Source organism: Desarmillaria tabescens (genome assembly GCF_030435595.1).
Source record: "Desarmillaria tabescens strain CCBAS 213 chromosome Unknown EV420scaffold_115, whole genome shotgun sequence".
NCBI classification, from domain to species: domain Eukaryota; kingdom Fungi; phylum Basidiomycota; class Agaricomycetes; order Agaricales; family Physalacriaceae; genus Desarmillaria; species Desarmillaria tabescens.
The window spans coordinates 91964-113543 of NW_026848414.1; the positions used below are offsets into that span (position 1 = coordinate 91964).

Consider the following 21580-nt stretch of genomic DNA (forward strand, 5'->3'; position numbering starts at 1 on the left):
TTTCCGTGACTGTTTCGCAATCTTACGTCTTCAAGCTCTCGGGCCCGGCCGTCGTGCCTTTACTTGCCATTTTTCTTTCTTTTAAAACCGTATCCATCAGACCCCTCGTAGTTTCTTTCTTTCTCGGACCGTCGTCTCGCCTTCGATTTCATTCGATTTGAAAGGTCAATCCATTGCATTTGTTTGAAGTACTAACTTTTCCGCTTATTCAATTATTTTAGTTTCTTCCAACGTGTTCCAACGGTCTCAATGCTTGCTTTTCCCAGCGATAATCACGTTTTCCTTTCTCCACAGCCATTCTTTGAATTCTAGGTTGACATTTATCGTGTCGAACCCAATGCATTCTTTGCTTCCTGGGGTAGTACGCCGGAGATTGATTTACCGACATTCCTTCATGGCGCGTCCGAATCATAGCGTCCTCCTAGCTGATGGTATGTTCGTAACGTTTGCATGGCGACCTTTGCACTCGGAAGCAGTACAAATTCCTGGAGTGCTACAATCTTGCCGCTGGACGCACAGCTTCAATGGGTAGAAAGTGGGCACAGGTTTGAACGCGACACATCATGACATGATATGGGGTCTGTGCTCTTTCTTTAACGCAAATTCCAACCGAAAAGACTTCTTTATGATCTTCTCCAATCCGGTTTCTTCCCAATGATACCTCTGGTTCGAATGGGTAAACCCACGACTTGGGGGTCTCCTTATCGGATGTCACCCGCTGACGACGTTAGCCATGGTGCCTTCGCCAAGTACCCCGTTTTGGTATCGGGTTACCCACCCGCTATAAAGTGAAGCCTCCTGACAATCAACGCGACGGTGATGACCTAACTCGGAAGGGTGCCTCCGTTCTGATCAGTAAGCATTATTCATCTGGATCACTTGGCTGACAGATTCCTGATAAGCGAGTGGGTCTCGATTGGAATATCGATAGCAACGGACAGCGAGAAGGCGCATGAATTCGTCATAGGATACCCGATTGCGAGATATCTCCATATTTGGTGTGCGAACCGACGCGCGGGTGAAGCATCGATCATCCTTTATTACACCACAATGACTCGACTCGACTCGACATTATAATGGGACAGTGAAACCGAGGATACATTCCATTATCTGTCTCACCGTTCCACCATGTCATACAAATCTTTCGCTCTCGTTGGCGCCAACGGCGTACTTGGCAAGAACATCTTGAACGCCCTCATCACAGAGAACATCCCTTTCCTTGTCCTTACCCGGAAATCCTCCGACTCTTCGTCCAATCTCCCTGCATCTCCCAACATCAAGGTCGCTAAAGTTGACTACGAGGACAGCGCGGAAGTCTCTGCTGTACTTAAGGAGAACAAGGTCGATGTCCTTATCTCGGCCATCAACACGGCAGCGGGGGGAAAGAGCAAATACGTTCTTGCGGACAGCGCAAAGGCTGCAGGAGTAAAGCTCTTTGTGCCGTCGGAGTTTGGGTCTGTCACCGCCGGTGCATCTGTGAAGGTGTTGAAGGATAAGGATGACTTTGCGAGTGAGTGAGCCTCCTCTTTGCTCGTTAAACACGGTCCTGATTTCAACGATACTAGAATATTTGAAGAAGATTGGACTGCCATCTGCAAGAATTTTCGTGAGTTTATATTTGTATTTTTATTTTTCCATGACAATCACCAACCGCTGAATGTAGACAGGATTATTCTTCATCTACCTTCCTGCGCTTGTTGGATACGTTGTTGATCAGAAGTTCAATATCGTTGGAAAGGGCCAAACGAAGGCATCTTTCTCGGCTCTCGAAGACATTGGTGGTCAGTATATTATTCGTCGCCCTGTTGCACTGACTGGTCATGCAACAGGCTTTGTTGCGTATATCCTGACTCACCTTCCGGCTGAGCAATTGAACGACAAGATATTCCGTCTACAATCGGAGGGTCTGACGTTGGTAGAAGCAGCTGCGAAGGCAGGTCTCCCACCCAATCACGTCGACAAGCTTCCTGGAGACTTGGCGGAGTCATTCTTGGCCGCCCTCCAAGGCTTGATAGAAAGCGGCGAGGGTTCCACGGGGTGGGACTACGAGGCGAACAAGGAAGGCACGGAAGGAGCTGGAAGTGCAAACGCTTTGTGGCCGGGGCATGAGTGGAAGACGGTCACGCCTGCACTCTTTAGCAAATAGTAGCAACCATCTCCCTGTAGTCAGTCTGTAGTCAAAGCAAGAAGTTCATTCCAAACAAAAATATGCGGTCTATTGGGGGAATACAACATCAGTGGCGGTACAGGGTATAATTAGTCCATAAACATAGCAAAAACAGCAGATAGATGACGAATAAATATATCAAAGATTTCGCTTTCCCAAAGCCTCTAATGCTGCATGGGTGCGCATGTGTAAAGCATTCTGTCGCATGGCAATTAGCGTCGAACGCACAAAGTTAGCTAGAATACACTGACCTCCATGCTATATCGTCCCTTTTTGCCAGACGGCCCAACCTCAAGATGTTTACCTACAATCGGTAGTTAGAATCATCAGAAGGAAGCGCAAAGATCGCCGTACCGGAGAGAACGAGATGGAACTGTATTCGGGCCTCGTCTACTTTTCCCTGGCACGCAAGTAATCGGCCCAATTCATAGTCTAATAAAATGTCAGAACAGGGTCAACGGACGAAGAGGATACGTACGGGCATGATACACGATATGATGGTCGAGCTCGATCTTGGGTCCGAATCTAAAGACGTCCTCAAACGCGGACGCTGCGGCTTTTGCTGCATCGCTCTCGGATATACCAGCTAGTTCAACGACGGAAGGCGCATCAGGTGGTATAATGGCGTCCGGGTCCTGTGTAGCTCTCGCTGAGTGGAAGGAATAACGAAAAAGAATAAATACGAACCGGATACGCAATATATCTCATGCAAACGCCCTCCAAGAACTTGGCTAAACAAAAATCATCCCAATAACCCATAGACTTTTTGTCCTTGGTATCTAGTTCCTTCAAACACCCCTGCACCTCAGCAAGCATCTTCTTCGCAACGACTTCTCGAGGAGCATGTGTAATTGCCAAGAAAAGATACGCAATCTCGAGTGCCGGAAGGGCCAGCCGACCCTGCGCCAAAAACTTGCGCGCCTTCCTTGCGACCAGCTTCTCCAAGGGTATACTCTTCCCAGCAATCTTCTGTCTAAGGTTCGGCACCTTTTCCATGAGAGCTTTCGCCTCTTTCGGGTCCCCTCCACCTTCGAGTAGACACACCGCCATCCCATACGTATAAATCGCCTTGGACCACGTCGCCTCCCGCTCCAGGACTCTCCAGCATTCGAGGCTGCCTTTCACATCCCAAAGTGCCAGTTGTGCTATCGCGATCTCCCAAAAAGAGATGTGATGTAGATTCCTGTACTGCGACTGGACCTCCATAGCTCGGGTGTAACACCGTATGGATTCTTCTGGCTGGGACCGCATGAGCGCAAGTCGTCCGGCTCCGAACAGGAAAAAAACACCGTTCGGGTAGCGGCGCGCGTTCCATCGGATAATTTTGTCGGCCATTTGAACATCAACGCCTTCGAATGTGAAGCTCGAGAGAACAAGGTGGAAGACCATGAGCGCCATATCGCAAATGGGTCGTCGGAGTCCTTCTTCAGAAATGGAAACAGATGGCTCGTCGGATGTGGAGGTCCAACCACCCGCTTGGCTGAGAATGGAAAGGGCCTCGGCGCGGTCGCCGTGATATCCGAACAGCTCGATGATGGTGAGCAATTTTGAGGGCATGAGGCTCAGGATAAGGGTACTCATTCCGGCTCCGAGATAGACGCCTGAGCGGAAATGAACATCGATACTCTCATCGTAACCTGAGGAAGCCGCTTCGTCCATGGTTGTTATGAACTTGTATAGTACACGGTATATGTTGATGGTTGTTCGCATATTCAACCTGTAGGACAACGTGTCAATTGAATTCAAAGAAGAGATAGAGGAACGCATGGACAACATCATGGGATGGACTTACGCTTCTTTGATGAACGCTAGCCAATCGCCAGAGTATACGACACCTAATAATGCCTTCTCAAACAGACTCTCTGCATAGACAAGTTCGGCGTGCCGCTCGACCGGAGACATGCTCTTGATAAATCCGACACCGGTGGTATTCAAGGAACTAACAACGTAACCAGCAAGCCTCGACGTGAATGATGCAGCTTTCTTGCGGTGCTGCATCGCGATGAGATTCCCTTGCTTGGTGTGTCCAATGCCTGCGAGGATATCTTCGTCGGCGTACGACATGAATGCTTTTACGCATTGTATAAGACCGTATCCAGTAGAGAAATAAAGTCTTTCCCTGTTAAATGACCTCTGTTAGAGAAATTAAAGTCGCCATAATAACAAACGCACTTTTTTGGGTCACTCTGAAGACAATATTCCTCTGATTCGAACATGTGAGAGTTGAGAAAAAGCTCGAGGGCATGGGCCACGCCTGGAATATCGTCGAGGGCCTCATTAGGATCATATGGAGCCTTGACGTGTGGTGCCATGCTTGCAAAAGCGTCGTCGGCAACTTTCTCGTTCGTCAGTTCCAGGGGGGCGGGGGACAGTGACACAACGGCCATGACAGAGGGGAGCAACGAACGGAGCCGATGACGAAAATCAAAATGCGCGGCCACGTGTTGCCGTGCATGTATTAGCACGGACCGAGCTCCGATGCTCCCCTGTTCCTCGGAACGACATTTTGACAGGATTTGAGCTGCAGTGTGAGATTGAAAACTAAGCAGTAGCTTATTTTATTCGTGCTAGAAAATTACTTAAGTACAAGAATAATCCTGCAATCACTAAGCTTCAAAAAAACCATGAGCCATGACAATAGAGGGACGAACCGATGTCAACGATTTCAGTGCAAAGGTCCAGGCTGAGGCGCTTACGGAAGTGGCGCGCAAGGGCTTCTGAAATTCCAAGTTTCATTTGACGATTGCATGAAAGATGCATCGATTCGATGTCCGTCAGGCAGCCTTTTGCTTGAATGATGGGATTTCTATCTGCCCGGAGAAATGTAAAATTGACTGGGCAAAATATTATTGAACTAACCGTTGCATTATTTGGCGGTATATATGCCTCGCCCTTCCCTGGAGAAAATTCGGGAGACTAGATACCACAGCCAATCGCAGCAACCATGAAATTTTAATAAAACGTTTCAGCCAGGAGGAATATAAAGGATAGACGTTAAAGGTCGCCCCCCATCGACTTAACGTCAAATTTTCAAAGATAAAGAAGGATATGTACACCCAACATCGTTTGAGCGGATAAACGACGTCGAGGTCAACAGTGAAGCCGGAAAAGGAATGCATATGATCACACCGTTGGTCCGGGAAGGACCGGACCGTAACTTGCCAAATGACTCTCACTTGTCGCGATCGGCCCGTGGATTCGCTGTTATTTGAAGATCATGGTCTGAAGACCCCGAAGCTCTCCATTTCCTGTCCTAATCCCACGTATTACCCACGCGTTGACCGTCAGGAAGGCACACAGAAGGCGAACACGCGTTACGGGCATGCTCGCGTATGCCAGCTATCGCACATGTCCTTTTTGCCTCTTTAAGATAGAAGCCTCACGTTTACTGGATGGTACACAGCCGATTTTTACCTTTTATAGGCGGATCATATCACCTGGCGTTCTCTGAACCAGATTTGTTCCTGTCGCTACGAAGCTTCGAATCGGATTGTAAGACTCGCGACAGGTTCGGTAGTCCTTTCTCTTACGAAATTATATTCTGAGCTAACCATTCTTCTCATTCTACAACAAGTTTTCGGGGAGAATATCAGTTCGTTCTCATACCTCGTTATAGCTCACCACAAAAGCTATATGATGCAGGAATCCCTCATCAGATCATCCCATCAGCTCACTAACCATGTTTCGTTCCCCTTCGCTGCAGCCACACGACGCTCAAAGAGGTGCCGAAACACCTTCTATGCAGTACAGTAACTCAGACAATTCTCGTCGCTCGAATAATAGCGACATCCTCCACTAATTCCTACCGTCCTTCACCCCGTAATGGGTCCCAAAGTCAGCATATCTCAGGAGCTACTCCTCCCCAGCTAGAGCTGGACCCCACACAGCTGAGGGAGCTCCATTACCCTTTATCCTACCAGAAGACGTCAGCTCTCCCGCGTCATTTTCTCGTCCTATTCCTGGCTCTGACTTAACTCCTACCGAGCTTGAATTTACTTCATCGCTTGAAAGGAACATGATACACGATAGCCACACCCAGATTCTCGGACTTGCGCTTTCTCGTGAATCCAGCGCCCTCGAAATCCACGCTTGCAGTCCTCCTGCCTTGAATCCCATCCATGAGCGAAGCACCGACATGATGTCCGACTCCAGGGGACTGGCGCGTTACGCTCCAGTTGGTGCCTCGCCGGTAGCGTACCAACCGCAGCCGTATCAGCCGGGATTTGACTCCACTGGTAAACCTATCCTCTACAGAGATTCGGTTCCTATCGCGACTCCCATTGCATCTGACATGTTCAAGGAGACGCCCTCAGTAAGCGACATTCTTTGTGAGTTCAACTTTAAATTAGCTGTCTTTGATTTATTTCTGAAACTATTCGATATAGCTCGCGAGGGCATTGAGCGTATAGATAAAGGTATTGATGGGAACTTCTACGCGTTTTCGAGGAAATTTCCTCGGGGTGTTGATGTCACGGCACTTTGGTGCCATGATGCGCGCCTCCTTTGTACTGCACCAAGATACAGCTGTGATTAACATACCGAAGAAAAGTGAGTCGTGTTGACCTCAGTTTCTCTTCGATGCCAACGCCTGGTCTTATTCTAGTCTGCATTCATTTTAATGGTGAACATGATGATGGTCATAGTAAACACAAGTCGAGGAAGAGCAGAAGGGATGAACAGGACCATCATCGGCACCATGACTGACTCGACTCGGATGTTCTGTATGTAAGAATAGTTTCTAGCAAGTTTCTAGGTTGATGTGTATTTTCAATAGCTTCTAGCTAAAATGGTTCACTTGATGCCATGTCCGCATTTCGAAGAAGCAATGAGACTCTTGTTCGAGAGCGTATACTTACGGCCTGAGTTCTACTATGAACATAGCACGGATCCCGTGGCAAGTTGCGATGATCCGGCCAGGAGCCAAGTCGCAGTTACGGAAAGGGGCTAACCGGCCCTTCACTACCCCTGCCCACTTACGTCCAACAGTGCTGTATCGCTCTATTTTCCATCCTTGCAGAAACTCCAAGTATTCCTTGGCCATTATCATCTAGCTTCCACCCACGCGAAGCTCCTCTAGACCACCACCCACTTTCTGCTTCCGAATCGCCGCAAACCGTCTTGTCATGTCCTTTCTGCCTCCAGAGCTACTGGACAAGGTGATTGACGAATCCTACGATGACCTATCGACTCTCATGGCATGCTCTCTAGTCTCCCACTGCTCTTTTGCCACGTACACGCACCTATCTTTTCGAAACTATATATTTCAACACCGCCGCCCAATGCCAGAGATTCCATGCGCTATGCACCAGCTTCCCATAGGTGATTCAATACGTGAAGGTGATCACAGTTCGTACTCGTCAGAATAGCCTTAAAAATGCCATTCTCAGCGACCCCTCTTTTCCTGCCTTGTTGAGTCTGATTCCTGTCGGCCAGCTGGAGCGATTGAAGGTGGATGCGTACGACTTTACCAAAATGAGTGAATCATCGAAGGAATCCCTTTCTTTGCATTCATTCCGCTCAGCTACTGTTCACACGGGGTACATTTCGGTTTGGAAGAAGGTCGCGGATCTGTATACCATGTTTAAAGGGTCGCGGGAGCTTGATCTTGATTTTCATGGGCTCCTTAAAGATACGTCGACACCGAGCCCTCTTATAGCCCCCCAGGGAGGGTCACTGGTAAAGCTGGCCGTGGAAGGTTATTACCGGTCACTTCTCCAGTCGATCATTCAGACAGGGACGTATCCGTTCTCGGTTAACAACCTGAAGAGTTTCTCGATAAAGATGTTTGATCCAGACGAAGTTAACGATCTGAAGGAATTTTTAGATTTTCCTTTGCCTTCGCTGGAGCACCTCAGCGTTTCATATTACTCTATAGGCTCGTATAGTCAATCTCCTTCCAAGGATCGCAAAGCTGATTGATCGTGTTTCATTCAGAATCAGAGCGTTTTTCTTACCCAACTCTTAATCTTCCTCCAAACCTGCGTTTTCTTTCCATGTCAATCATAATTCGGGGGCCATGTTCGATCAGCAACTCGTTAAGGTGGTGTGCGAAGAACTTGGAAAGTGCAAGACATGTCTCCCTCGAAACATTCACTATCAATGCATCCCTTTTGGACTCCGAGTCCACTGAAGTATATCCCAACGTGCTACAATTCTGGTCCGAATTTGCCGTCATGCTATCTGAATCTGATTTTGGATCTATTCGAAACGTATCCTTAATATTCAGACCAATGAAACCAGAGGGAAGAAGCGTTCCAGGTCTGGAGTTGTACAAGAGTGCGGTCGAGAGGGAGATGTCTTTGTTAATCACCAGAGGACTGGTCACTATCAGCTGAGAGCAGACCTGGGTCCTGATCATCAGGATATGTATTATGTATGTTTTAATGCATACCCCAACCCACCAATTCTATTACTATTATGATCTATGTCCTCCGACGAGCTGGACTTGAACGAAAGTGATTATATTATGGAGTAGATTACTTACCTCTTTTCCGAGTCCTATGTATATAGGATACTCGGTTATTATGCCGTCCTGAACTGATCGTGGGAAAAAATCTATTTGGGGTATCAATCCATCACGGCATTTGCCGACTTTGCTACCTGAGCAAACCGTGGGAATATTTCTATTCGTTCACGGCAATTGCCGTCCTGGCTGCCTGAGCTCATCGTGGGAACCTTTTCTATTTGTTCGCTTCCTCTTTTTCAACTTCTTCGCTAACTTTATTTCTGATTTGAACAGTCACCGCGATGACGGCGCCAAAGCTCGCTGTTGGCTCCAGTGAGCTCTTTGCTGTTTCTTTTGTTTTTAATCTTACTCAGGATTGGTTCAAGGTCCTCTCGTGTACCCCGGCGTCGAGCAATGAGCTCGACATTCAAATGGTAAGTGAATGGTTAGGTTTGGTTAGCAAGCATTTAACGAGTAAATTTCCAGAGCCTTAGCTTTCTCTTCAATCCCTCTTTTGACTTGTACAGGCTCGTTTCACCAAGGTAAGCCGTACTTTACAATCCTTCAATTTGAGCTAACACTTTGCTTGTCATTCTCAGGCGATGATATGCAATAGAATGGGGACAAGCATCTTTGTTCGCTACGACACAATAGGATGACAGCTGTAAGGTAATGGTAGGGAGTTCGGATACCGGTGCGTGGCTTATTTCTTGCCTCTTTCCCTGCTAACATGCCATCGGATATGCTAGGATTTGGCTCGTTGCGCGTAAACGAGGCTGATGGATGGGATGGACAAGACCTTGCTGGAATTTCAGGGATATTTGAAGATAGCGGCAATACGGTCATCGGTAAGTCTTCGTTTCTTCTATTTCCCATTCTTTAGACTCATTTGCCTCGTCGTGTAGTTCATTTACTCACTTTATTCTATCAACTATAGTAGCTATGGGCGCAAGCTATGCCTCTCGATAGTCCCATCACGACAAGAACACCTTACACAGTGAGGTTGCAGGTACCAGGTGCATAGTACCATGTTTCTCAGCTCAGCTCGTTGTTCGCTAACAAGCCCTTTGTTGATGTAGCCCTTTTCCGTGCACGAGTGTGCTCCTCGACTGTCACACGAATGTGCATCACGAAGTCTGATGTGATGCTGATGGATGGGGTACATATACACGGGTGAGTTCATATCCTTCCTCGCGTATCTCGTGTTCCTGATGTTCTGCCAGTGTGAAATTTATGTTGGGTCCTCGCTCGTACACGATGGCGGGCTCAACAACTAGTTCTTGAGCAGATCATAGGTAAGGTAAGCTTTTGCTTCGTTAGCGACTCGGTAACTGATCCTTAATCTAGTTTCAATTTTGCGCTTGGAATCCTTTCTCAGTGCCTAACTCGCCCTCCAGTCGCTCAAATGAACCGGAACCACAAGTTAACGAAACGGGTACAGGCCTTTACACGGGCTGAGTGAACGAAGAAGCGGGGATCGCCTTTGCTAGGTCCCTTTCTGCTTCTTTTTCTTTTCTGTGCGCTAACACGGTATCTACTACTGCTAGGCTGGGCTGTTATATCATCTAACACGGCGGCTACTTTTCATTAAAGAATCCTACGGGTTGGGGCGGATGTACCGGTGCCTCGTTGGCATGCCATTCATGGACAGCGAAAGGTAGTATATTCATAGTAAGGATTCCCTGTCTTGTTTCGCCTTTGTTTGACTAACTTGTTTTTGCTCAGAATATAGGCTGTGTATTATTTATGTACTAGGGTACGCGCCATTATCTTTCAACTCGACTGGAATACTAACCCCTTGTTCTAGCATAAATGATATATATTCTTGCTTGTTAATTCAGGGTAAGCGACCGTATTTGCAGGCCTTTATAAGAAGCTAATACTCTGATTAGATGTCTGACCTGCCGAGTCAAGGAGACGAAGTGGTATAGATGAGTCTGACATATTGTATTTTCGTACACATTCGTTACGGTTATTAGTCCATGATTTCAATTATTATTGTTGCTTTTCTTTTACTTTCTATGTAAAACGAAACAAAACATAGGACTCGGACTTGCCACGCAGATGCGTTGGCCCTCACCAACTAGTATGTTTTCAGTACACAGGTATGTGAGGTGGTGGGAACATTGAAGCAGCTTTCAAAATATTGTTTCAGTCCGTCAGGCATTTTGTCAACTTGAAAATTATTGCATCGAGGGATCTATGAATTTGATAATGCGTCCTGCGGCCGCGTCAGACTCACAGCGTGTCACTGGCGTCACTGTCATTTCAAAGGTCGTAACGGTTCACGTGAGGTGACAGAGACGTGCCTTCTGTCACATGTTTCCAACATCCTTTCTTTTCTTCCACCATATTCCTCTTTCTTGTCAAATTTCAGCATTCGCCCCGCCGCTGCTCTTTGCTATCAACAGAACTCATGCATGAAATTAACAAGAAGGTTCAGAGATTCGAAGGATGGCACTACGATTCTTTTGCTGGAGTCGTCCCGAGACGGCGGGTACATGGACGAGACCTTGGGAAGGTAATTAATCGCTCATATCCTTTATTCTTAGATTTATTCCTCATCTTGTAGACATTCTCTACACCTATTGTGACTTTTGAGTCCATCGATTCTATTCCGTCGTCACACTTACGCGACGCCCACCTTCTTTCACCTGTATCGACAGCTCCTTCTATTTCTATTGCTGCCCAGGATTCTACCCAACACCTCTTACCCTATGATGTCTCCTTCACCAGCGATGGCTCTTCTATCAATGACAGCACAGACCTCTCATCCTCTTCTACGGCTTTCTCCTTGCCCGTTGTACCGACTGGCGTAGGCCTCGGGATTCTTGGCTTGACGAGAAAGGATGGTGGAGAACATTTCGATGGTCTTGGTCTTGTCCAAATTGGTCGATCCTCTGGAGATTCATTATCTTCCAGCTCTGATCGCGAAATCTCCGATACAATCTTGCGCGAGGCTGCGCTTACATTCTTGCAACCCTCTATACCTGTAGCGTGCTTCGAGGTGGATGACAATGTGGGCCTTGAACATCCAGAGTCGGAGAAAACGAAGCCCGTAGACATGCCTTTGGCTACGAATCGTCCACGCAGGAGCTTGACGCGCAATTTGTCCGCCTCTACCATCGCTAGTTCGCTGAAACGAGCCAGCAGAGTTGGTGCCTCGTCAAAGGTAGAACGAGGTCGAAGTTGGCGTTGATAGCATTTGGTGGGATAAACTGGAATTATCTGTAATATCAGGGTATCAATACCATTCTTCACTCTCATCAGCCTCTTCCTGGAAGTTGATTCTAGGTAGCCCGTGAAAGACAGCCAGTCCTTGAGGTCAAGGTCGATCGTATTGAGGTTTTCAACGTGCAAACGACAATCGTCAAATTCACCTAGGATATTCGAAGGTCGAGCAAGGAAGAACGAAAGCATTTCCTTTCTCCACTACCATGTTCTTGACAAGCAGCGTGATCTGTAGAAAGGTCCAAGTCGAAGCTGAGAGTTAGCATGAAGCTGCGGACATAAAGCAGCGAGGGGTAGAACTCGTTTTTCGGACCGTGGAGCAGTGGTTCCGATGAGAAGAGATGTTGTCATTGGATATATCAGATGGAAACTTGCCTGTCGCAAAGGGGGGAACATAGATACCTCTTCGCAGATGACGTGATACGTCTCTGGGGAAATATCTTCTATGAGGGATAGATAAGGCGGCCTTGCTACTACATAAATATGACAATTCGTCCGAGCTAGAATGAAAATTGTCTTAGGAAAGTTAATCTTGTCGATCTATCTGATATTACTGACGATTCTGTGAGGCAAGACGGGCTGCCAAAGCTATCCCAATCACAGCTTCAACCATTGGGTAGACGAGAAGCATCCTTGTTGACATGAGGGGGTATTGATGTTCGGATCCAGGTGGTTATGACTGTGGTGAGGTAGGTGAGTCGCGAACGACTCGGATTTGGTTTCCAGTACGCACTTCCATGTTGAGAATATTCTGGTGTATAGTGGAGGTAAGCTGTGAATTTGTCATTAAACGACGATTTAAATGGGAGATTCGTTATTGAGTAGTAGTCCGCTCACTGCGTACGAAGAACAGCCTGATTGTCGTTGAGTAAATAGTGCCTCAGAATCCAGGGAAGACATGTATACTTCCCGGTCAAGCATGGCAGTAGTTAAACTGGCCAATTTTCACTGACCCCGTAAGGTTACTAGATTCCCCGGGAAGTCCAGAGCCGTTTTATCAGAGTTATCACGACCCAGAAAAAGGATATAATACCCTGAACTAATACCTCCGCCTCTATCAGACCAAGACTAGGTGGAAGATGGCAAGGCAATGTCTTGGGTTCAAGATAAACAGATGAGAAAGATCGACCTTCTAAAGCTCAAAATAATTTAGAGTACTACCAGCACCGTCGGTCCTGGCAGCTCGAAAAAGTGCCTGTTAGTCCCCGAACTTAAGGTGTGAACAGCTGAGACTAGTTGAACTAGATATCCCTTGGGTACCTGAAGTCTGACACTCAGATAGCACGTCTTCAATGTTCTATCGGTATCAGTGTAATGTCGAGACGATAGTTGGTAGATACTAGATAGGCAGAGTACGGCAAGATCCGCGGAGCTGGTCTGGTCGCAGCACTCGGTCCGGACAACCGATTACGTTGGAAATCAAAACTACTCTTTTCTTTTCTTTTTTTTTGTAGCAGCACTCTTCGTCTTCTCAAACGCGCCTTTCATACAAACAATTCCGGCCTCAGTCTTTCCACTTACATTTTGAAGTTGTTGCAGATAAACCCTGTTCTTTGCAATGACCCTGTGCACGAACAGACGTTCCATCAATACTTATCATTTACCATCAAGTCCTAGTTACCCCATTGGCGACGCGGCTAAGCTTCCTTACACCGTCAAATAAACTCTTCATGACCTTCTACCATCCATAAGGTGAGTATGTGCGCTTCCTACTCTTCATGCTCATGTGAGGTCTAGCAACGCTATGTGGCGCGTTTCATAAATATCAAAGCAGGTCATCGGGTGGGCCTTTCAACAAGGTAGGCCGCAATCCCGGGTTTCGAAGATTCTTTTCTTTACCAGCACGTGCTTGATATTGAAATCCGTTTCTCTATTTTATCTGCCGATGCTACTGGCATGGAGTTATCCTCCTTATCCTCACTCCCGAGTGGCAAACTCTCCAGTCTGCATCGAAATCCCCCATGACCTCCGAAAAAGACTCCAGAATATCCGTCCGGACTGACGATGTAGTCTCAGATATTGGCTACATACATTCAGACCAAACAGTCAGACGGCTCAAGGTGTGTCTCTTGAACTCGTTGCTGGTTAACCCTTCCATGGAGCCCCCTTAGAGCAGGCACTTACATTGGATTGGTATCGGAGGCGAGTCGTGTTTACATCAAATACAGACACTCTTACCAACATCTACTGCATTAGGGACCATCGGCACCGCTCTCTTCCTACAGATTGGTTACGTGCTTCCGCATGGAGGACCCGGCAGTTTGCTACTAGCATTCGTGTTCTGGTCTACCGTAATGATGGCAATCAACAACTGTTTAGGTACCACCTGATTTCTTAGAACTTTTCGTGACTGATGAACACGTAGCCGAAATGGTTTCTTGGATCCCTATTTCGTCCCCTTTCATACGCTTCGCCGACCGTTTTGTCGATCCGGCACTGGGATTCTGCGCTGGGATAAACTTTTTCCTGTACCCTGCAATTCTTGTTCCTTTCGAGATCACAGCCTTCGAGTTGATGATCCATTTTTGGACGGAAAAGATCCCGACCGCTGTTGTAATTGTAGTGGTCCTCGTGTGTTACGTGTGCGTTCCTTTGCCAAGCGAAACAAATGTATTCTGATCAAGTTACATAGAGCACTGAATGTTTTTGCTGTGCGATTCTACGGTGGTAAGCACAGCGGAATATAGGGAACTAGGCTTTGTACTAATGTTTCTCGTAGAATCCGAGTTTTGGCTAGCGATCGGAAAGATCATCCTAGCTCTCGGACTTCTTCTGTTCACTTTTATAACTATGCTTGGCGGCAACCCGCTCCATGATCGGTTTGGTTTTCGAAATTGGGATTGTAAGTTTGTCTAGGCTTTGTTTGGGAAGTGCTCAGCTGACTGTCGTATTTCAAGCATCGGAAGTTCCGGTCAGTTGTTAGATTCATTCAGGCGCGCACGAACTGACGATGGGAGCAGGGAACACCATTCGTTGAATATCAAAAGACCGGTTCTACGGGGCGTTTTCTTGGCTTTTTGAGCTGCCTATTACAAGCGGTCTTTACGATGTGTGGTGAGTATTCAGATCACATATGTATAACACAATTATAAATCCATCCCAGGTCCAGAATTTGTGTCTATGACAGCAGGAGAGGCTGAGAACCCAAGGACGACATTACCTCGAACATTCAAAGGCGTATACACCCGTGTCACGACATTTTTCATCCTTGGAGCCCTCTCTGTCGGAATACTTCTTCCTTACTCTGATCCAAATCTGCAGCTCGCTCTGTCAGACCCCAAGCCCTGGCGCCGGCTCCTCGCCGTATGTTATCGCGATGCAGAATATGAGCATTCCCGTACTGCCTCATATCGTCAATGCTTTGATCATGCTGTCGATATTCTCCGCCGGGAACAGCTATGTCTTCTGCGCCAGTCGTACACTGTATGGCATGGCGCTACAGCGAAGGTTGCCTCGGTTCTTGACAAGATGCACGCGGAACGGTGTTCCGATATACTGCGTTGGAGTAACCATACTAATCGCTCTGTTGGCATTCCTGCAGGTATCAAATGATACCTCTAAGGTGCTTGAATGGTGAGTTATCTGACTTGATTGTTAGCTGGACGTAGTCTGAACTTTCATGATAGGTTCGTCAGCCTCACGGCGGCCACGCAAGTTATCAATTATGCTATCGTGACATTTACATATCTGAGATTTTACTATGTGCTTTTTTGTTACACTTTCTGGTTCGAAGTGATGCTGACTTTTTTCAGGCCTTGGAGGCTCAGGGAATATCCCGAAGCAGCCTACCATTCCGTAGTATCCTTCAACCATTCTGCGGGTATATTCTCAGTAGTCTTTCCCTCGTCAAGGCTGATCATGTTCGCAGCTACTACGCCTTCGGGTTCACCCTCATAATGCCGTTCATACTGGGTTATTCGGTCTTCATGCCAGGAAATTGGGACACGACCACGTTCTTCTTTTCTTATACTATCATCGGTGTTCTTCCTATATTATTCATCGTCTGGAAGGCCCTACATCGTACTCGGGTGCGTTTTTCCGTTCTATAATCTGATAAGTTTCGTTAACGATCTATGTCCAGCTCATTCGACCGAAAGAAGTTACTTTCTTCGAGGAGGAAAGGAAAATCATAGATGACTATGAAGCGTCCTTTGTTAACGCAGAAAGCAGAATGGACGCGTTTAAGAAGTGGGTGATTGGGTGAGCTGCGAGATTATTCATGAGCTATCGTATTGCAGATGTCATCTTGTCCTACAACTATAATTGAATGGCGGAGAGCCGCTTCCGTGGAATCTGAATTGGAATACCCGTGACTGATCGAGAACGCACGGACCTAAAGTGTGCACTAGGGGCTCTGCGCCAGACTTGTCATCCTCTTTCACCTACGTTGAACGAAGCATCTCGGCCCACCAAAAGTCTACCCCACCGCCGCTCACAGCTGCTTTGATTTCTCTGTGAGCATCTCTCTGCTATCCTTTGTGCAAATTTCCCTCCGGAGTCCTGTCCTGATCACTGCGCAGTCAGGAGTTTCCAATATCGCAATGCCCTCTCTTCCCCAAGAGCTGGTTGACAGGATCATCGATGAGGCCAGGGACGATATCCCGACTCTGCGGTCTTGCTCCTTAGTCTCTCACGCCTTCCTGCCTCGCACCCGCGTCCACCTATTCGAAACCATAGATCTCAGCACCATTGACGAGTGCCAGAAATTCCACGCCTTGTGTATCACCTCCCCACATGTCATCACCTACGTCAAGAATCTCGATCTCTGCACACTCTACGGCGGTCGTAGGGAACGCATCCTCGAGGATCCTTCTTTCCCAGCTGTGATGGGACTCATTCCCGTATGTCAGCTCGAAAGGTTGAAAATAAACAAGTATCACTGGAGCGAAGTGAGTGAGTCTTCGAAGGAGGCGTTGTCACAACACTCCTTTCGCTCAGTTGTCCTTGACACGAACCTCCTTAAGGACGTTGATGCCCTGTACACTGTATTCAGCGGGTCTACAGAATTTGATCTGTCATTCGAAGGGATCATAGGGGAATCGAGCCCGTTTATCACTAATATGTCCCCTCCAGCGTCGGGAGGGTGGTTGGTCAAGCTGAGTCTGGAAGGATTCTGCGATCCCATTCTCGAGTCCATCATCGAAACTCAGACGTATCCCTTCTCGGTCAACAATCTGCAATCTCTCTCAATCATTATCGAACATCAGACTACTGTCGCTTCTCAAACAAATCTTAGATTTACCACTTCCGTCCCTAGAACATCTGAATGCGGCACATCACAGGAGCGGTGAGTAGAACGTGTCCCGTCGTCAAACCAGAACTGACACTTTACCAGGCTCGGTGGCGGCTACCCACCCGATTTTGAATATCTCGCGATTGCGCTCTATCAATGTGTCGCTAGCGGAAGAAGGAGATACTTCTGATCCTCAGACAATGAAGTGGTGGGTGGAAAACTTGAAGGAAGCAAAGTCCACGTCCATCGAGAATATCGCTCTCGACGTATATCTTTCCAACTACGAACTGCGACCCTCCGGGACCCACAACGTTTGGTCTGATTTGGCGAGGATCCTGTCTGGTTCCGACATGAGCAACATTATAGATGTATCTATCGTCTTTAGGCTTAGTTATGGCCAGGGAGAAAACATACAGCAGTACAAGACGGTGGTAGAGACAAAGATGGCTCCATTGGTCGCGCGAGGGATCGTTTCTATTTCTGAACTCGGTAAGCTGCTTGCGCATCGCTTTTATTGCCCTTTGCTGAATAAAGCTGTTTAGATTGATATGGGACAGCTAGAGTCTCTTTGCAAATATGTCGTGGCGATCGATTGGATTTTTCTGTAATAGGCTGGTTATGTTCAGGTCAAGTAGAGTTCACTTGTAGTAACCAGGTGGTAAATGAAACGTCAAATAGACTACTTAGTTACTCCTACGCAGCACGCGAACATCGATAGGTGCTGATGGAAATAAGTAAAGAGGTGTTACTCTTCGAATACATCTAACTTCTACCACATGGCTTAATGCCCATCTTGAAGCCTACTATGACATCTATGGAACGATAGAGATCTCATGTTCAAGCCCGATACTGGGGGGATCATACTCAGATGCGGCGAGACTTATCTGTTCAAGGATTTTGATACGGAGGTGGTTGTGAAATACACTGACCACTTTGCGAACTCTAAGGAATTCTTGGCAGGGTTGCAACGTGAATGTCATATAAAGAGGTGGAATCGCTCGAAGATAGGGACGACGTGTATAACGACAAATATCATGAATTCATTTGTCTTATGGATAAGGTCGAGTCTAGTTTATCGTTGTAAAGCTGTTTATTTTATTGACTTTAAGAAGTGTGTGCATTGATATTCTAGTGCATACATAACTGCTCAAATTTTTTGTTGTAATGATGTATCTAATCCCAAAGAAGTGATGGAACGAGGACAAGAACTTTGGGTTTACAAGCGTCTAGCTAGAATGGAAGAAACGACATGCTGCTTCCCGGCCGGCGCAGCATACACCGTATTAATGCTGTTTGGAGGACTCCTTCGACATATCCTCCTTCGTATCTCCCTACAGAGTCCAAGCCAGGCTTCGAACCGTATAAGAGCAGACTTGACGGACGTTCGGCGAAGGTCGGTGGACATGGTTCATGACAGTTGTTCTCAGTGCCATGCACTGCAGAGAGCTCGGAGTCTTTGGTAGAATATCGCTTGATATCTATAGGAAGATAAATGGGAGCAGAACAGCCGCAGGAAGTTATGAGTCGTCGATGTAAGGATCGGATTCTGTCGCCTGCTTTTGGCCTCAAGTGCGAGATGAGAGGTAGTGATTCAATCTTTCCGGTTGAAGTGTGGTCTCCATCTGGCCGCTAGCAGAGTGTACCATTAGGCGTGGCTTCCAGAATATAGGCGGCGACATACCTTCGATTCGATGTCCAGAATCAGTTCCCTCTTCGATGTCCACTGAGAGCGGACTCGCCTAATGCGCAACAACGTCGTAGTCTTGTATACAACAAAGCTCGTGAGGAGAAATAGAGTGACGAGGATGAAGACAGTAAGCGGGATATTTTTTGTGCAAAGGATAAAGAATGAATAGGCCAGGGCGGATGATGTAGTGGCAGTCATCGAGATAGCTACTAGCCGTAAGATGCTGAAAATAGAATGGAATAGGAATGAGAGTGTTAGGGGAGGTGGGGTGTTGGCGATGCCTCGTGTAGGCTGGTTGTTGGTAAGAAGATGGATCCATGTTTGACGATCGTTCATTTTTCCGATGTTTTCCGGCCCGGGGACCGGTGGCAGGTAACGAATGCATCTCGCTAGCAAAAACAGTAGGTAAATTCCTCAGAAATTGCGTCTGATTTATGGTGTGGATTCGAACATGCAAGCTGGACTGAGGAATAGACCAAAGAAGGCTTCAAGTTACGCTTGAAAATTACGACCCGATGTTTATGTTACTGGATTGATTAGTTAGTTGAAGTACACAATTCGATTTCTTGGTCCAAAATTTTGGCGCCATGAGATCGTGGTTCCAATGGCGGTTGGTCCCGGGCGGAGGCATTTACCGTTTCCGGTTGCTCACCAACTTAACTTTAAGCCAGGCGCTCTCGATAACGTGGTGAGTCAACGTTTTGTCGCTAATTATAATTCCTCTAATATTGAAATATATTGCCGTTTTTATTGATAGTACAGGCAGCAAAAGAGATATCCCAAAACGAAACCCCTATTCAATTAGACGAGCAGAGAGAAAATTCCAGGGGCACGGGAAGCGAAGGCCCCGTCCTTCGCCTCCTTTTCCCAAGCGTCTGCTATGACATCAACGACTTTCGTTTCGATGCCACGACAGGTTCCCCGATGCTCAATCCAATCTCCCGGAACTACGTCGACATCGCAACCCAGACATCGTATGCTTTCGCCTTGTACCCGTGCCCACGGGCCCAAGTCCCTTTTCTTCGAGAAGTTTTGTTTGAGGGTGAATGTAGCATCCTTGTGGTAGCCAAACCCGAAAGAGTTGAGCTGGGCCTCGGTTAACGAGATTGGTGTGGTGTTGGAAGGGGTGTTAGCAGGAGGAGAGTCTTGGACCTTGGCAAACTCATCGGGAGAGTTCTTGTGGTGGATCGCGAGTACCTGACCTTCGGGGTGGAAGACATGCCACTCGCAACCGTTTGGGTAGTTGAGGCCGCAGCGACAAGGCCGTACGGAGATGGGTGTCTCGCCATGGAGTCCCTTCGGGATGAGAGAGACAGAGGGCGATTCGAAAGGCTGAGTTGATTTAACTTGGTTAGGCTTGGAGGGTTGCATGGTGGATCGGATGGTGTTTCTGAGCGCTGCAGGCCGGTCTTTTATATGTTCAGATCAAGAGCACCCTTACGTATTCTGCAATTGTCGGCACAAGAGTGGATAAGCTACCACTAGTCATGATGCGTGACGAATAGACGTCCTTGAACAATGATTGAATCCATGACAATGCATGGACATTTCGTGTACAAAACTTAAACTTAAATCATTGTTGAGTGGCAACTTTGCCGTTTGGAAAGCAGAACGCACCCATTACTGTAAATACCGCGGAATCTGTGGTATGTTCTTCCGAAATTTCTGTGTGCGGTTTTCTAGGGCTTATTTTTTGACTTCACGTTAATTATGAGCTGACATCGCCCTAACTATGCTCAAATTTTGGGATGAAATAGACTAGTCAATATATGTAAGATATATGTTCCGAGTGCTTCGAGTTTATAGTTCATTGATCCCTAGAAAAGGTAATTGACACACCTTAGAGCTGAACTTGAAGCAAAGTAAATATACCTTTTACAGCTAACGTATGACATTACTTGGTTGTCTCGCTACAGGCCCGGCTAAACAAAAATGATATTTGCCACACTAGGACATATAAAAGTGGGAGCTCTGCTCTCTGTCTCGCCTACGCTCTCACCAACTATGTCTTCCCAAGAAGTTTCTTCCGAATCTTGTACCCTGGAATTTCTCATCAACAAACGTCAGTTAATGCAACTCGCGTATCGCCCAGAATTTGAAAATCAGACTCGGGGATGGTACATGCAGGAATACTCCATTCCCCTCGTGAAATCTCGCCACCACAGAACGTTTCAGTCGATTTTCAAGATGAGTATGGTTCTCGGTAGGTTTTTATTGTACACTATGCGCATCTCATCCTGACGTTGATTACAGCCAAGGAGCCTTATAAGATGTGGGACGATCATGGCAATGGGATTGTCGTCACCACCGATCCAAGTTTCCCCGAACCTGTTGACATTTCGGTCCTATGGCATACTCTATACTCCTCTGTACCGCTCAAATACTTTCCACCGAGCAGTGAGTACGCAGGCAAAGGGATACTCCAGGCGTTAGCAGATGGTGAGTTATATGAGTCGTTTCACGATAATGTCCCCGTCGCTAAATCAGTTCGACTAGCTTGCTTGTACATTCAAGAAAAGATGGACAAGCTGGACACATCGTCACATCGACATTGACATTCTAGAAAGAGTGCTCCGTATTTAGTTTGCTTTTAATCTCTCTAAGTCTTCCTGTAATAAAAGGCTACTTATCTCGTTCTCTGGCTTCATTGTCTTTCGTTTGTAGCTGCAATGGCGCAGAGAATAATCGACAAAGTTCAAAATTCTTGAGCGGTCTTACGAAACTGTTCGTGAGATTGAGCAACTGTAAGAACTCGCGGTTCACAGGTAAGCACAAAAGGAACTAATGTTCACGGCAATCGCGCTAACGATGCCCTAC

General features: G+C 47.0%; 9 protein-coding genes across 9 annotated transcripts; 6 read left to right on the plus strand and 3 right to left on the minus strand.

The window, feature by feature from the left end:
- Positions 1–1128: 1128 nt before the first annotated feature.
- On the plus strand, positions 1129–2146 carry EV420DRAFT_1487232 (NmrA-like family-domain-containing protein; the record flags this gene model as incomplete). Its single annotated transcript, XM_060470496.1, has 4 exons — positions 1129–1510; positions 1566–1606; positions 1664–1781; positions 1830–2146. 4 exons carry the CDS (start codon positions 1129–1131, stop codon positions 2144–2146), a joined length of 858 nt encoding a protein of 285 aa, XP_060322543.1.
- A 159-nt stretch (positions 2147–2305) lies between these two features.
- EV420DRAFT_1280791 (uncharacterized protein) lies at positions 2306–4479 on the minus strand (the record flags this gene model as incomplete). The annotated part of the gene is made up of 7 exons (XM_060468221.1): positions 2306–2365; positions 2419–2471; positions 2522–2599; positions 2646–2802; positions 2855–3884; positions 3960–4286; positions 4340–4479. 7 exons carry the CDS (start codon positions 4477–4479, stop codon positions 2306–2308), a joined length of 1845 nt encoding a protein of 614 aa, XP_060322544.1.
- Positions 4480–7427: 2948 nt separating this feature from the next.
- Positions 7428–8565, plus strand: EV420DRAFT_203169 (uncharacterized protein). The gene is made up of 2 exons (XM_060481191.1): positions 7428–8042; positions 8102–8565. Exons 1-2 carry the CDS (start codon positions 7640–7642, stop codon positions 8500–8502), a joined length of 804 nt encoding a protein of 267 aa, XP_060322545.1. The 5' UTR covers positions 7428–7639; the 3' UTR covers positions 8503–8565.
- A 2393-nt stretch (positions 8566–10958) lies between these two features.
- On the plus strand, positions 10959–11885 carry EV420DRAFT_1588831 (uncharacterized protein). The gene is made up of 2 exons (XM_060474865.1): positions 10959–11133; positions 11185–11885. The coding sequence occupies exons 1-2, from the start codon at positions 11029–11031 to the stop codon at positions 11809–11811; spliced, it is 732 nt and encodes a 243-aa protein (XP_060322546.1). The 5' UTR covers positions 10959–11028; the 3' UTR covers positions 11812–11885.
- Positions 11886–13804: 1919 nt separating this feature from the next.
- On the plus strand, positions 13805–16047 carry EV420DRAFT_1623426 (general amino acid permease AGP2; the record flags this gene model as incomplete). Its single annotated transcript, XM_060475938.1, has 14 exons — positions 13805–13903; positions 13955–13985; positions 14040–14162; positions 14209–14425; positions 14476–14510; positions 14563–14685; positions 14750–14754; positions 14804–14897; positions 14947–15065; positions 15118–15416; positions 15470–15545; positions 15596–15663; positions 15712–15871; positions 15925–16047. 14 exons carry the CDS (start codon positions 13805–13807, stop codon positions 16045–16047), a joined length of 1572 nt encoding a protein of 523 aa, XP_060322547.1.
- A 178-nt stretch (positions 16048–16225) lies between these two features.
- EV420DRAFT_1588849 (uncharacterized protein) lies at positions 16226–17734 on the plus strand. Its single transcript, XM_060474866.1, has 3 exons — positions 16226–17130; positions 17179–17565; positions 17619–17734. The coding sequence occupies exons 1-2, from the start codon at positions 16385–16387 to the stop codon at positions 17264–17266; spliced, it is 834 nt and encodes a 277-aa protein (XP_060322548.1). The 5' UTR covers positions 16226–16384; the 3' UTR covers positions 17267–17565; positions 17619–17734.
- A 506-nt stretch (positions 17735–18240) lies between these two features.
- Positions 18241–19051, minus strand: EV420DRAFT_1588851 (uncharacterized protein). Its single transcript, XM_060474867.1, has 2 exons — positions 18758–19051; positions 18241–18705 (listed from the first exon to the last, which is right to left on the minus strand). Exons 1-2 carry the CDS (start codon positions 18959–18961, stop codon positions 18307–18309), a joined length of 603 nt encoding a protein of 200 aa, XP_060322549.1. The 5' UTR covers positions 18962–19051; the 3' UTR covers positions 18241–18306.
- A 513-nt stretch (positions 19052–19564) lies between these two features.
- EV420DRAFT_1652165 (uncharacterized protein) lies at positions 19565–20134 on the minus strand (the record flags this gene model as incomplete). Its single annotated transcript, XM_060478613.1, has 1 exon — positions 19565–20134. One exon carries the CDS (start codon positions 20132–20134, stop codon positions 19565–19567), a length of 570 nt encoding a protein of 189 aa, XP_060322550.1.
- A 633-nt stretch (positions 20135–20767) lies between these two features.
- On the plus strand, positions 20768–21318 carry EV420DRAFT_1652166 (uncharacterized protein; the record flags this gene model as incomplete). Its single annotated transcript, XM_060478614.1, has 3 exons — positions 20768–20966; positions 21017–21202; positions 21260–21318. 3 exons carry the CDS (start codon positions 20768–20770, stop codon positions 21316–21318), a joined length of 444 nt encoding a protein of 147 aa, XP_060322551.1.
- Positions 21319–21580: the final 262 nt, after the last annotated feature.

Excerpts from the sequence above, each read along its gene's own strand:
- EV420DRAFT_203169 (XM_060481191.1), top strand. The coding sequence starts at position 7,640 with ATGAGTGAATCATCGAAGGAATCCCTTTCTTTGCATTCATTCCGCTCA. Across the intron at positions 8,043-8,101 it reads CGTTTCATATTACTCTATAG|AATCAGAGCGTTTTTCTTAC; the intron begins GCTCGTATAGTC and ends TGTTTCATTCAG.
- EV420DRAFT_1588831 (XM_060474865.1), top strand. The coding sequence starts at position 11,029 with ATGCATGAAATTAACAAGAAGGTTCAGAGATTCGAAGGATGGCACTAC. Across the intron at positions 11,134-11,184 it reads ATGGACGAGACCTTGGGAAG|ACATTCTCTACACCTATTGT; the intron begins GTAATTAATCGC and ends CTCATCTTGTAG.
- EV420DRAFT_1588849 (XM_060474866.1), top strand. The coding sequence starts at position 16,385 with ATGCCCTCTCTTCCCCAAGAGCTGGTTGACAGGATCATCGATGAGGCC. Across the intron at positions 17,131-17,178 it reads TGCGGCACATCACAGGAGCG|GCTCGGTGGCGGCTACCCAC; the intron begins GTGAGTAGAACG and ends ACACTTTACCAG.
- EV420DRAFT_1588851 (XM_060474867.1), bottom strand. The coding sequence starts at position 18,961 with ATGACTGCCACTACATCATCCGCCCTGGCCTATTCATTCTTTATCCTT. Across the intron at positions 18,706-18,757 it reads TTCTGGACATCGAATCGAAG|CGGCCAGATGGAGACCACAC; the intron begins GTATGTCGCCGC and ends ACACTCTGCTAG.